The 13485-nt window shown below is 60.2% G+C and overlaps 1 protein-coding gene across 3 annotated transcripts in view; it reads left to right on the forward strand.

Annotated features, from left to right (window-relative positions):
* The window catches only part of TRAPPC12 (trafficking protein particle complex subunit 12), a 77793-nt gene extending 64324 nt beyond the window's left edge, over positions 1 to 13469 (forward strand). Inside the window, exons 8-12 of one of the 3 annotated variants that reach the window (XM_040992766.1) lie at positions 2898 to 2996; positions 7483 to 7485; positions 9478 to 9578; positions 10188 to 10275; positions 10583 to 13469. In XM_040992766.1, coding sequence (XP_040848700.1) covers positions 2898 to 2996; positions 7483 to 7485; positions 9478 to 9578; positions 10188 to 10275; positions 10583 to 10825 — 534 coding nt within the window. In that variant the 3' untranslated portion in view covers positions 10826 to 13469. The remainder of the gene's footprint in view (positions 1 to 2897; positions 2997 to 7482; positions 7486 to 9477; positions 9579 to 10187; positions 10276 to 10582) is intronic. The other 2 variants (XM_040992765.1, XM_040992767.1) reach the window with 2 other exon arrangements.
* Positions 13470 to 13485: the final 16 nt, after the last annotated feature.

Below are 13485 nucleotides of genomic sequence, written 5' to 3' on the forward strand. Positions count from 1 at the left end.
CAAGGTCATTTGGGAGCTGGATTTCCAGCTCAGGAAGCTGGCAGTTCAGTGGGGGTGGGGCTGCTGTTTACCCTTGATGTGGCAGCCCTGGCTTAGACCTTGTCCTTCAACAACCCAGGGAGGCTGCCGCAGGGATGCAAGGGGCCTCTGCAAGGGCCAGCTGAGCGTGGCCTGTGAGCTCTGTGGCGTGTGACCCCGTGCAGCCTCCTGCCCTTGCTCACGCAGACAAGGGCACAGGCGGGAGGCGGGGCTGCTGCCTCCGAGCGCGCCTCCCGCCCCATGTCCTCCCACAAGCCTCCCGATGTCCCCCTTACGCTGCTTGCTGTCTTCTCACCCTCGCTGTGGCTGTGACCAGGGCACCCCAAAACGCTGGGTTCCTCCCACTGCACCTCCCAGAACGTTCTGCCTGCAGTCCCACCTGGCTGTGCAGCTCCTTTATGGCGAAGTTGCCTGACACCAGCCACCCCTCCATCCCTAGAAATTCACCACTTGCCAGAAGGTTCTATGCCAGCAACAAAGGGCACAGCATATTCACAGAACCGGCCTTTCGTGAGCCGTAAGGCTAACCCTGTTTGCTCGTAGGTTTATTTGCATTTTAAAGATACATCAGTGGGATCGCGATGGTTTTCTTTGTTGTGCGGCTAACGCTAGGCCCACTAAGGCTTCTGTCTTGGTGAGGCTCTATACCCAGCATATTCTTGTATCTGAGAAATACTTGCACAATGGATGTAATTTAATTAGAAAGTTCAGCTTAATCTTCCATTTTCATGAGTTTAAAAAAGGGAGTGAAAAATTTTTGCAATTAAGGCTTATCCCAACGCATGCGTTCTTTTGCCATCTAGTGAGCATGTGCGGTATTGCAGAGGTGCTTAGAATGAGGGGGGTACCCTCTGAATTAAATATCTGGGGGAGAATGCTGGGGCTATTGAGTCAGCCCCTTTAGTGTTTTGAACAGCATGTCCACTGCGGTGGAGAGAAGTCGTCCTGGTTTTCAGCCCGACACTTGCATAGTAGACCGGGAAGCATCACTGTCTGTTACAAAGCCATTGTGCTTGCCCGTTGCTGGCCGGCCACTTGAGCGTGGCTGGAAGGGGGCCCTCTCCACGTGACTCCACTGCATTGATCCCTGCTCACACAGGAAGGGCCAGGACCCAGCCGTTGCCAGGAGGTGGAGGAGGGCTCTGGGATGCTAGGGGCCATGACCTGGGCTGAGCTCCAACAGCTCGAAGAGGGGCTGGTTCCTGTACCCTCTTAAAATGGCACAGAGGTCTTCCAGCACAGTCCTTCATTCCCGTCTGGGCCATGTGATGGCTGGGTCCACGTCCACCTCCAGGCACATGTCCATGTCCCAGCCGTGGCTGAGTCCCTGTGGAGGCTGCTAGCATTGCAGACCCTGTGGTCCCTCCCCTGTGGTCCCTCTCCTGGTCCCTCCCCTCATCTGCCCCCTTGGTCCCTCTCCCAGGGTCCTTTGGTCCAGAATCCAGCTGCCTTACTGGTTCTGGAGCCTGCACTCCCTCCCCCTGGAGCTTTCTCCCAGGAGATTAGCATGGGAACCTGGCAGCTCCCAGGGCCTTTTCACATTCAGGTCATTAGTTGGCTTTGTCCCAAGGTCACCCTTAGAAACACTGGTTCCCAGCCCTTGACACAGTGGCAGCCAGCACCCCCTTGTGCCCCAGCTCCCACCCAGGCCACCTCAGCAGCCCGGGACCCTAGCGCTATTAGTGCCTCACAGGTTGAGATCGGAGAACCTGCACCCAGTGTGGCCATTACCACTTAAGGGAGGGTAGCAGAACCCTGTGTCGGCCTGACGCTCTGGGGGCCATGCCCTCCACTCCTGAAGAGGTCTGGGTAGGCTGCTGCCAGCCCCTGGAGCTGGGCACAGCCTGGGGAATGGTCCCATCCCAAGCAATGTCTCAAAGAAGGACCCAGACCAGTGCCCGGCCTGAGTGCATGGCCCTCCCCAGCAGGGGCCAGCTGCCTCATGGTGTGTGCAAACCCAGGTGGCAGTGCCTGGTGGCAGGAGGCTGTGGGCCAGGAAACTGGCCAATGCTGCCCGGCCCTGGGGAGCATCAGGTTTGAGATGAAATTGGGTTTAATGAGCTGACAGGGAGGGATTGGACCACAGAGACTTCCTGTCTTTGTTCCTGCTGAGCTAGTGCTTTGCCTGCTGTCTGCCTCCAACACCCCAATTAGCAAGCCCAGAGAAACTGAAAATGCAAGGAGCAAGAGCCCTCTCTAGGATCCTGCGATGGAAGCTAGGGAAGACAGTGCAGGAGCCTGATCCTCAGACGACTCCGGGTGGGCAGGCCCCTGTGATGGGCAGGCCCCTGTGGTGGCAGGCCCCTGTGATTGGCAGGACCGACCCCTGTGATGGGTAGGGCCCCCATGATTGGCAGGCCCCTGCAAGACTGGCTCTGCCAGTTATCTGTGGATGTAGAGTCTCCTCCCCTCGGATGGGCAGCCAGACCCTGGTGCGGGGCAGATGGTTGAGCCCCCCCCCCCGTGAGAGATGCCAAAGTCAGGTACAGCCTGGCAGAGGGAGCACAGCGGGGGCTCTGAATGACCCCCGTCAGGGTGACCTCCAAGTGGCTGCTTGGTCTCTGTCTCTCGGTGCGTGGCTCATGTGCGACCTTGAGCAACCTTGGTTTCTGATAGGGAGAATGTTGAACTAAGAGACCCGGTGGCTTGTGTGTGTGGAGGGTGGCAATGCTTGTCCCCTCTGCCACGTTGTCAGGAAGACGGGAGGGCAGCAGTGTAGCACGGGCGACAGGATGCCATTGTGCTAGCTGCCCCGGCTCAGGATCTGGCCGCGGCCCCCAGGCGCCCACGTGTCCCTCCCTGCATGAGTCCTGGCGACACCAAGGGCAGCTGCAGCTCTGTTCCTTCTCTTCCCTCAGGATTACGTGCTTGCTGTGGATGCCTACCATTCGGTCGCCAAGTGCCACCCGGAGCAGGAGCCGCAGCTGCTGAGCGGCATCGGCCGGATCTTCCTGCAGGTGCCTTTGGAGCTGATCCCAGTGTGCGCTCTTGTGTGTGAGCAGTCAGGGATGCACTTGGTGTTTCGGGTTCTGCTTTGACGGGAGCAGGAAGCCCCTGGCAGGGGTGGGAGGCTGCACTGCTCACTACAGGCGCATGGAAAGGGCAAGTGCTGGCCATGGCTGGGGGTGACAAGTGGATTGGACAGGAGGACTCAACATGACCTACTGAGAACTGGGTCATTGAACTGGTGTCTCTGAGAACCAGTGACACCTACACGCACCTGTGCTGGGCAGGGGTCAGGCGCAGTGATGTGGAGAACTGCCTGTATCCTCTGCCAGGAATGCCATGGATTCGAGGATGTATTTCCCAGGCTGCTCATGGGCATGAAGCTCCCCTCCTCATCTGTCAGGCCCATGTTGGGTGCTCACTGTCTCTGTAGGTAGGGTATGTGGCAGCTCCGTCCCCATGTTAATCCCCTGAGGTTGCTAACACTGTCCCTGACCTGGGCCATGGGCAGTTGGTGCTAGAAGGACCCAGACCCCATGTGCCCTGATACCAGGCTGCCTGGGCAGGTCCCAGGAGCCAGGCCCTGTGTGCTGTGGTGCCAGGCTGCTTGGGCAAGCCCCAGGAGCAGTGCAGTAGGAACTTGATGCTTCCAATTAGCCTTCTCCTGCTCGCTCCATGTCACACACATTCATGTGTGTGAACATACATCCCCACCCCCTCCTTGCCTGCTTATGGATGCCAGCCAAGGAAGCCCTGGCCCGGGAGGCCTCTTGTGCATCCTTCCAGGACCCCCAAGCCCTGGCTCTGGCTGCGGTGGTGATCCTCGGTACTGCCCTTGGGGTGGCTTCTGTCTGCTTGGTTGGGATCTAAGGGTGGCCCAGGGACGGGGGATCTGAGGGTGCCCCAGGGACGGGGCATCTCGGCTGCCCCATCCACAGCCTCAGAGACTTGCTCTGCTGTCATCAGTGTCGGCTGAGGAGGTGCTCCTGAGTGTCCAAGGAAGCAATATTTTAGATGTTTGCTTTACTGCTGTTTATTTGAAAGAGTTACAGAGGGAGAGAGAAATCTTCCAGCTACTGGTTCACTGCCCAGATGGCCACGACTGGAGCTGCACTAGTCCAAAGCCAGCATCCAGGAGCTTTCCCCAAGTCTCCCACATGGACACAGGGGCCCAAGCACTTGGACCACCCTGCACTGCTTCCTCAGCCATCAGCCGGGCACTGGTTGGGAAGTGGAGCGCCAAGACTCAAACCAGTACCCTCTGGGAAGCTGGCGGTGCAGGCAGAGGCTTTGTGGGCTACACCACAGCTGCAGCGCGTCGCACCTGCAGTCTCACCTGCATCATTGCTTGCATCTGATGATGATTCTCGTTCAGGGGGTGCTGCGATCCTGACAATCCTGGGACCCCATAAGAGAGACCCGCCTCTGCCAGGTGGCCCAAGCACAGACGGTGGAGGGGCAGTAGAGCGATGCTCGCACAGTGCCCTGCTTCCTAGCAGAGCGAGCAGAACTGACGTCCCGTCCCGTCTCAGCACACACAGCAGGAAGTGCACCTCACAGGTGACTTGACCTGTGGTGCCGCCATCAGTGCTTCCCTGGGACCCACGCAGGCCACTGTGGGCAGGCTTCCCAGGCGGACACCCTGGGCCGGGAGCAGCTGCCATTGGCCGAGCCAAGCTGTGAGGCTGACGGTGCAGCCTACAGGAGAGGGGATCCTGCCAGCTGCGCAGCCTCCTGGCTGCCAGGTGTTCCTGCAGGCTGGGCCAGCCAGCTCACAAGGCAGCTCGCCCTGGGCTGCCACAGCAGCAGAATCTTTCTCTGCACACATTGGGATGAGAACTCGGTGCACACCCAGTCTTGTCTGACACACCCAGCCCTGCAGATCTGACTCGTGGGCTCCCCTGCACCCACACGGGCCCTGTGCTAGCTCTGCCACCACCCCCGGCCATCCATCCTCACTGCTAAAGTCAGGGAAGACAACGAGGGCAGACCTGGCCGACCACACTGCACACCGGGACCCACCCACCACTATGCCCAACAGCTCAGGCGAGGCTGCATGGGCGCTAGTGTCCACAGGGGACCTCCTTCACACGCCTGTCAGGTGAGGCCCCATCCGGGAGACCCAGACAAGCACCGCGGTTGTACCTGGTGTACACTGTGGTCAGCCCACTTGTCAGGTGTCACAGAAGGTCCCCTGTGCGTCTCCAGCCAACCAAGCCCCACCCCTCACCTGGTCCCTCAGTGTCACACACACACACACACACACACACACACACACACACACACACACCCAGCTCTGCCCCTCACCTTGTCCCTCAGTGTCACACACACACACACACACCCAGCCCTGCCCCTCACCTGGTCCTTCAGTGTCACACACACACACACACACACACACACACACACACACACACACAGCCCCGCCCCTCTCCTGGTCCCTCAGTGTCACACACACACGTGCGCACACACACACACATACGCACTCAGCCCTGCCCCTCACCTGGTCCCTCAGTGTCACTCACACACACACACACACACACAGCCCTGCCCCTCACCTGGTCCTTCAGTGTCACACACACACACACACAAACACATACACACCCAGCTCTGCCCCTCACCTTGTCCCTTAGTGTCACACACACACACACACACAACCCCACCCCTCACCTGGTCCCTCAGTGTCACACACACACACACACACACACACACCCAACCCCACCCCTCACCTGGTCCCTCAGTGTCACACACACACACACACACACGCACCCAGCCCCGCCCCTCACCTGGTCCCTCAGTGTCACACGCGCACACACACACACGCACTCAGCCCCGCCCCTCTCCTGGTCCCTCAGTGTCACTCACACACGCGCACACACACACACACACACACACACAGCCCTGCCCCTCACCTGGTCCTTCAGTGTCACACACACACACACACACACACCCAGCCCTGTCCCTCACCTGGTCCCTCAGTGTCACTCACACACACACACACACACACAGCCCTGCCCCTCTCCTGGTCCCTCAGTGTCACTCACACACACACACACACCCAGCCCTGCCCCTCACCTGGTCCCTCAGTGTCACTCACACACACACACACACACCCAGCCCTGCCCCTCACCTGGTCCCTCAGTGTCACACACACACACACACACACCCAGCCCTGCCCCTCTCCTGGTCCCTCAGTGTCACACACACACACACACACACACACAGCCCTGCCCCTCTCCTGGTCCCTCAGTGTCACACACACACACACACACACACACACACACAGGAGTGTGCCCTCCCCTTGCCCAGAGCTTGGGGTGCAGAGCACAGAGCCAGGCCGCTGGACGCAGGTGGGGGCGAGCAGAGAACAGCTGCTGTCGCCTGGCTGACATCCCACCCAGCACTGCCAGCGCCAGGTGGAGCAGCCCTGGGGAGCACTTACAGTGGCAGCGGGGAAAGGCGAGGGCGGGGAGGGAGGGGCCTGGGATGACAGGAAGGCAGCCCCGTGGGCTCCCCCTGCGCGGGCACAGCAGAGCAGCTCCTGGCTTTTTTCTGGAGGGGCGTGCTCCGAGTGAGCCTCTGGCGCCCCTGGGCAGCAGGCGGCAGTCTGTTCAACTTGGAACGGTCACTGCCAGTCATCTCCGTGTCGTGCCCCCATGAGCACTCTGGGCATCTGCCACTAGCCCCATGTGGGCCCTGCTGGGGGGTGCTGGAGCTGGACGGAAGGAAAGCAGTGGTGCCCACACCCCAGGTGCCTCGGAGGCAGGCGTGGATTCCATGAGAACTAGTGCAGCAGCGTTGTTGCTGACACGCTGGGGGGCCTCTGCAGGGGAGGAAAGAGAGCCCACCGGCTGGTGGCACACAGAAGGAGTGGGCTGAAGGGTCACATGCCCAGAGCTGCCGGGTGGGCCCGGGAGCTGGGCACTGCCAAGCTCTGCAGCCAGGCTTTCACCACATGGCATAGTCCTGCAGCAATACCCACTGTGAAGGCTCGGACCAGGTGCCACACACCCATCACACCAGAGACCCAGTGCCCCCAAGTCTGTGCTGAGGGCACCGGTCATGGTGTTGAGGGGTGGAAGTCTCCTGGCTCCCACTTGAAAGGCCTCCTGGCAGCTGGAGCTGCTGCCCCTTGGCCAGTGGTTAACCCACTGCTTACCGTGCGCATGCCTTGTCAGAGTGTTGGTTCAAGTCCCAACTGCCCTGCTTTTGGTCCAGCTTCCTACTGTGTACCTGGAAGGTGGCCCAAGTCAGCCCTAGTGCGTGGGCCCGTCACCCACGTGCAGGCTGGGATGGAGTGCTGGCTGCTGGCCCAGCCCGGCCCTGAGCCAGCTGTCGTGGTCATTGTGGGGTGAGCCAGTGGATAGACGACATCTGTCTGTCTATTTCTGTCTTTCAAATAAGTGTAAACCATACTAAGCCGCCAGGAGAAGCTGGCCGGGTGGGGCAGGGCTGCCGGTGCTGAGCGCCCGTCGGTGGCTGTTGGGGTGTTGGGGACAGCAGGTCTGGGGCACTGGGGGCATACAGTCAGGTCCGTGTCATCTTGCTGAGTGACGGCTCTGAGCATCTGTCCGTGGCAGCGGGAGACGTGCTTCCTAGCGGGGCAGGGCTGGCGTTGACCTCTCGCTGGACATGTCAAGGGCATGCTGGTGCTCACAAGAGCCCGGCCACCGTGTGCAGAACTGGACCTGGCACAACCTGTCCCCAGAGCGCCCCCAGGGCCAGGGTCCTGTCTCAGTCAGCCTTCTGTAATGGTGCCACCGCCAGTGCTGCACAGCAAGGAAGGGCTCAGGGTCCTCTAGCTGGTGTGGACACCTGCACCACGGTCACATAGGATTGCATACCACGTGGTGACGCAGCCACCAGGGCCTGCCGTCTCCTCTACAAGTTGGCAAAGATCCCCTTCCTTGACTAGGGCCACCTGGGATCCAGTTTCAAATTCAAGTCTGCTTCCCTGCCCTGCATAGAGGCCCTTAGGCGCAGAGCTCTGCCGGGGGCCCCTGCATATCAGCTCAGAGACCAGGCCATCTGGGCGTCTGTGTTTCCAGCCTGGGCAGAGGTGGGCAAAAGCTGAGCGCAGGCTCACGAAGCTGTGGAAGCCGCAGAGGTCTATGTGGCGCAGGGCAGCCCAGCAGGGCACAGCGCCCGGAGGTGTCTCCAGGGCTCTGCCCTGTGTGTGAGTGTGGCCTGCAGGCGTGCTGGCGTGCCTGTGGAGTGAGTCGGTGTTCCCTGCTCACTGCTCTGAGACAGCCACTGCCCGGGCCGGCGGGTGGCCCAGCGCGCGGCTCAGCACTTGGCTCCCTCTGTCCCCACTCGGCCCCGCTGCTTCCCTGCTGTTCCACCTTGGAACATCTCTCACGGGCTAGCCCTGCCTGCTCAGGCCGCCTCTCCCCCCACCACCCCGACTGCTTTATTCACTTGCCACTTTCCAGCCACCACTGTTTGTTCTGTGTGTTTTCTATAATGCTTTGAAATTCCCTTTTTATATTGTTTATACCTGCCTTTAACTCTTAGAAATCAGGAGGATTTTAAATCCTAATTATGTTTGAATAATTATGAAGATGTAAACTTCCTAATCCCTGGGAAACCTGTGACTGGCAAAGAACATGCCAGGGCTTCCCCATTACTTCCCACTGGGACTGGCTGCGGGCAGCCCCCGTGCCCCCATGCTGAGGGGTGTATGCAGCGCGAGGTGGGCTGGGGGCTGGGAGTGAGTGTCGGAGACTGACCAGTCCAGCTTCTCAGCGGTGTGATCAGGACGGGGTCCACAGTGTGGCACAGCAGGTACAGCTGCCCTTTGAAGCCAGTGTCCGTGTCAGAATCCCCTCTTGAGTCCAGGCTCCACTTCCGGGCCAGTTCCTGCCTGCGAAAGCAGCTTGTGGCGGCCCAGGTGCTTGGGGTCCTGTCACCCAAAGGGGATGCCCCACTGGGGTTTCCGGCTTCATTGTGGCCCAGCCGCTGCTACTGCGGCTGTTTAGGGAATGAACTGACGGGAACAGACACACCGAGACCATGGCGGCAAGCACACACGGCCGGACATCCACGCGTGCACCCTGAGGGCGGGGGCTGGCCACATGTACCAGCTGAGCCGTGGGGGAACCTGGGCTTCAGGGGGCTCAAGTCTGGACAGGAGGAGGGCGGCAGGGACAGCCAGGACATCCTTGTCCATGTGTTCCACTTGGCGACAACCATGACGGGCCTGGGGTTTTATACCCAGTAAGACTGAGTTGGAGCCACCACAAAATATCCACATTTTTCATACAGTTTTTGTTGTCTGTGGAATCATTCATTCCATTTGATTCCTGCCAGCATCAATTTTCAAGCCTTAACCTTACCAAGCCATGAGACCTGCTTTCTTACACATGTCTTGGATGCCCCGTGCCCTCCACAGAGCCCTGACCACCGAGGGCCTCCTGGCATCCCCAGCTAAGCCAGACACGGGAGGCCAGCTCCCCTCCACCTGGCAGCTAACCGCACCTCTCTTCGTCCATGCAGATCGGAGACATTAAAACTGCTGAGAAGTATTTCCAAGATGTTGAGAAAGTAACACAGAAGTTGGATGGACTGCAGGGCAAAATAATGGTTCTGATGAACAGGTAAATATGTTTAAGCTGACCACTTGGTAAAGAGCCTCCGTGCAACTTCCTGGCAGAGAGAACGTGTAGGATGCAGGGGCTCAGGGCCTCGCAAGTCTGAAAGATGGCTTGTTAGAGTCCCTGCGTTCTCCAGATTAGCAATGCACACAGCTCTGCCCTGCACACAGCTCTGTGTTACAGAGACCTGCCCTGTACATACCGCCCTGCCCCAAACACACAGCCCTGCCCTGCACACACAGCCCTGCCCTGCACACAGCTCTGCCCTGCACACACAGCCCTGCCCTGCACGTAAGCTCTGGTGCCTGAGATGATGTTGTAGAAGAATTGGGCCACCGATGTGCAACTCTGCACGTATAGCGTCAGGAAGGACAAAGCACGGCCTCAGGTCACTGGGGTGGGTGTGGCTCAGCAGGCAAGCCTGAACTGATGGTGGGCAGCCCGACGTGGCACCCCTGACCACCTGTCTGCTAGCATGGGTCCGGCATTGATGGAGGGACCGTGTTGCTGTCATGCCGTTCCTGAGGCCCCCTTGGTTTAGGGGGCCCCACCCAGCATCCTAACATGTTTCCCCTGATGAAAGACTCACACTCTGCCCGTGGCCCGTTTCAGAGCATTCTTGCATCTGGGGCAGAACAACTTCGCCGAAGCCCACAGGTTCTTCACTGAGATCTTGAGGATGGACCCGACCAACGCTGTGGTGAGACCCCCGGGGGCTGTGTCAGGGTCAGGGGTGCTCACTGCAGGCTGCATCCGGGGTGAGAGGTTCCGGTGGGCTGTGTCAGGGTCGGGGGAGGTCACCGCAGGCTGCATCCGGGGTGAGAGGTCCCGGTGGGCTGTGTCAGGGTCGGGGGAGGTCCCTGTGGGCTGTGTGTTGAGGGCCTTGGACCCCCAGCCCGCTGCCCATTGTGACACTAGAGACCACAGGTCACCTGTGTTGGCAGCCACAGAGGTATCAGGGGAGCCGCTGGACATGACCTGTGACCTGCGCACGTGCTCCCATCCAGGCCAACAACAATGCTGCCGTGTGCCTGCTCTACTTGGGCAAGCTCAAGGACTCCCTGCGGCAGCTGGAGGCCATGGTCCAGCAGGACCCCCGGCAGTACCTGCACGAGAGCGTCCTCTTCAACCTGACCACCATGTACGAGCTGGAGTCCTCGCGCAGCGTGCAGAAGAAGCAGGGCCTGCTCGAGGCCGTGGCCGGCAAGGAAGGGGACAGCTTCAACACCCAGTGCCTCAAGCTGGCCTAGGTCTCAGTGCTGCAGCTCTGCTGTGCAATAAAGGCTGACTCACTGCTGCCCGGGAGCCCCTGCTGACCCCATGCGTGGCCTGGCCTGGATCACTGCTGCACAGGAGCCCCCTGCTGACCCCACGCGTGGCCCCTCCTGGGTCACTGCCTCATGGGAGCCCCCCTTCGGACCCCAACTGGGTCTCTGTCATATGGGAGCCCCCTTCAGACCCCTCCTGGGTCTCTGCTTCATGGGAGCCCCCTTCTGATCCCACCGCAGCCACAGCCTGGCCTGGGTTGCTGCCAGCCTGGCGCAGGGCTATACTCCATTCACAGGGCATCTTGGCAGGTGCACTGAACTGCGTCCCAGGCAGCGGGTCCACAGTGTGGCCACGTATCTCCATTACTCCTGGAAGTCATCTGGTGATTTTTATTTCTTCAGATATTTTTTCACTTAAAAGCAAAGTGAGAGAGCCGGACAGTTACGCAGCTTGCATGCACTGGGCACTCCCCAGAAGCCTGCGCCAGCCAGCCTGTGTCCCCGTGACTATGGCCACTCATGGTCCTCTGCCATCCTCTGTTCTCAGCCCAGAGCTTCAGCGGCTCCGCTGGCCACCAGGACAAGGCTGGTGGTGGGCAGAGGGCAGGCCCTGGTTTCCTCATGTGTGACACACAGGGTGGAGAGTGAGCAGACCATAGGCTGCCCGAGCCAGCGTGGGGCCCCGTGCTCCCGTCGTTTCTCCTGCCCTGGGGGAATGTTCTGAACCTGAAAATGTGACGGCTGAGCAGGGCCTTTCATGCCGCTTGTGGTGACTGCATCAAAGCCAGTGCTGACGGGCAGGGCTCACTGACACATGCACCGTGCTCCGTCCATTCTACAGAAAGGTGCAGGTGCCCCTGCCGGAAGGCGCAGGAATTGGGGCCTGTCTCAGCTAAAGGCTTCTCCTCAGCGGGTGGCCCTGCGGGGAGGGACCAGATGCCCAGGGCTGAGTCTTGGTAGGGGAGCCTGCCTGCCCTGTCTTCACAGCTGCTGCTTGATGCAGCCAGGCAGGGCCAGGAGGGAGGCAGGTTCTCTGCAAGCCGTGAGGTGAGCCTGCGTCCAGCCTTCTTCCCGCCACCTCCAAGCCCAGCACTGGCCCAGCACGTGATGGGGCAGGCTGCTCAGGAGCAGGCAGGGTTAGGGGAAGCTCCCCACGCAGCAGCGACACCGCCTTCGGCTCCTACAGGAAAGAGGGGCCGGTGTTCTAGAGTAGCAGGTGTTCAGCCATGCCAGCTTCCCAAATGAGCACCAGTTCATGTCCCAGCTCCCTGCTTGTGGCCTGGGAAAGCAGTGGAGGCTCAAAGCCTTGGGACCCTGCACCCACGTGGGCGATGCCCAGAAGAGGCGCCTAGCTCCTGGCCTCCCTGGCCTGGCCCAAAGCTAACCATTGGAGCCTTGTGAGAAAGATCAGCAGATGGTTCAGTATGTCTCCCTCTCTAATCCTGACTTTGAGAGTAAATAATCCTTCAAAAATAAACAGTAAAGAGCAAAATGCTGAGCATTTATAATGTCTGAATAATTATTTTATGCTGTTTACACTCAGTTTTCCTTATATTAAAAGGTAAGTGAACTAAAACTGTGGCATGCAGGTGCCCAGCCATGAAGAGCCTGGTCGGGACACTGAGGTGCCTTGGGGCAGTGCTGACTCCACCGTCAGGCAGCTGCAGCGTGCGCCCAGGGTGGCAGCAGTGCGGGTACCTGCCTACTCCCAGGAGGCCTGGACCACTGGTGCTGCTGGAGCCCTGGCCTGCTGAGGCCCGCTCTTCCCTCCATGCTTGGCTACGACTCTTCTGGAAGCTTCCCAGCCATCCTGGGCCACTTCACCTCATTTTGCAGTCTCCACACGTCTCAGCCGTGTGACCCACCTAACTTCCAGCGACCATGTTCACAGTGGACGCTGTGCAAAGGCCAACGCTGGTGTCTCCGCGGGCACGCGGCCTTCTGCCTTCAGGCACTTGCTCTGTCACTGAGGACTGGAGTGTCTGCAGGGACTGGGACAGGACCCAGAGAGCCAGGCCCTGCTCCCACTCCCCCACGGAGGCCAGCACCTCGCCATGCACGCAGCCCCTCCGCTCCCTAGGCCTGCTGAGGACCAGGACAGATGCCACCGGGGCTGGACCCCTCTCCCCAGGGGAGGACAGGGCAGACCCGTCCACGTCAGCAGCTGTAGCTCTCCCACAGCTGCACCTGTGTCCAACGCCAAGTGTGTGTCACTGCGTACAACCCCGTGCTCGGGAACGTGTGCACAAGATGCAAACCACACTCCGGAAAAGGCAGCCAAATGTGGCTGTAAGTGGTCAGCAGAGCCGCGAGGCTGCGACACCGCAGAGCCGCCTGGAAGGAGGAGAGGGAGGCTGTGGGTGAGCCGGCCACTGGGAGAGCAAGTCCCGGCGTCCCACCGAAGGGCTACCTGAGGCCAAGTGGGCAGCTCCAAGCCCTGGGCTCGCGTGTTAGTTCTGCACAATTCGCGAGTCAGAAAGGAAGTCCCAGGACGTCAGCGGAGCAGCGCTTCTGCCAGCTGCAGGGCTGGGCAGCCAGGTGGGCCAGGCACCGCCTGCCGCTGGGAGCCCACGCCTGAAGCTGCGCCGCTGTCCACACGTGTGGACCTGCTGTGTTGTGGACACACTGGGAGCATGCCGAGA

Source organism: Ochotona curzoniae, unplaced genomic scaffold, assembly GCF_017591425.1.
Source record: "Ochotona curzoniae isolate NIBS_2020 unplaced genomic scaffold, NIBS_Ocur_1.0 contig_883, whole genome shotgun sequence".
Taxonomy (NCBI): Eukaryota; Metazoa; Chordata; class Mammalia; order Lagomorpha; family Ochotonidae; genus Ochotona; species Ochotona curzoniae.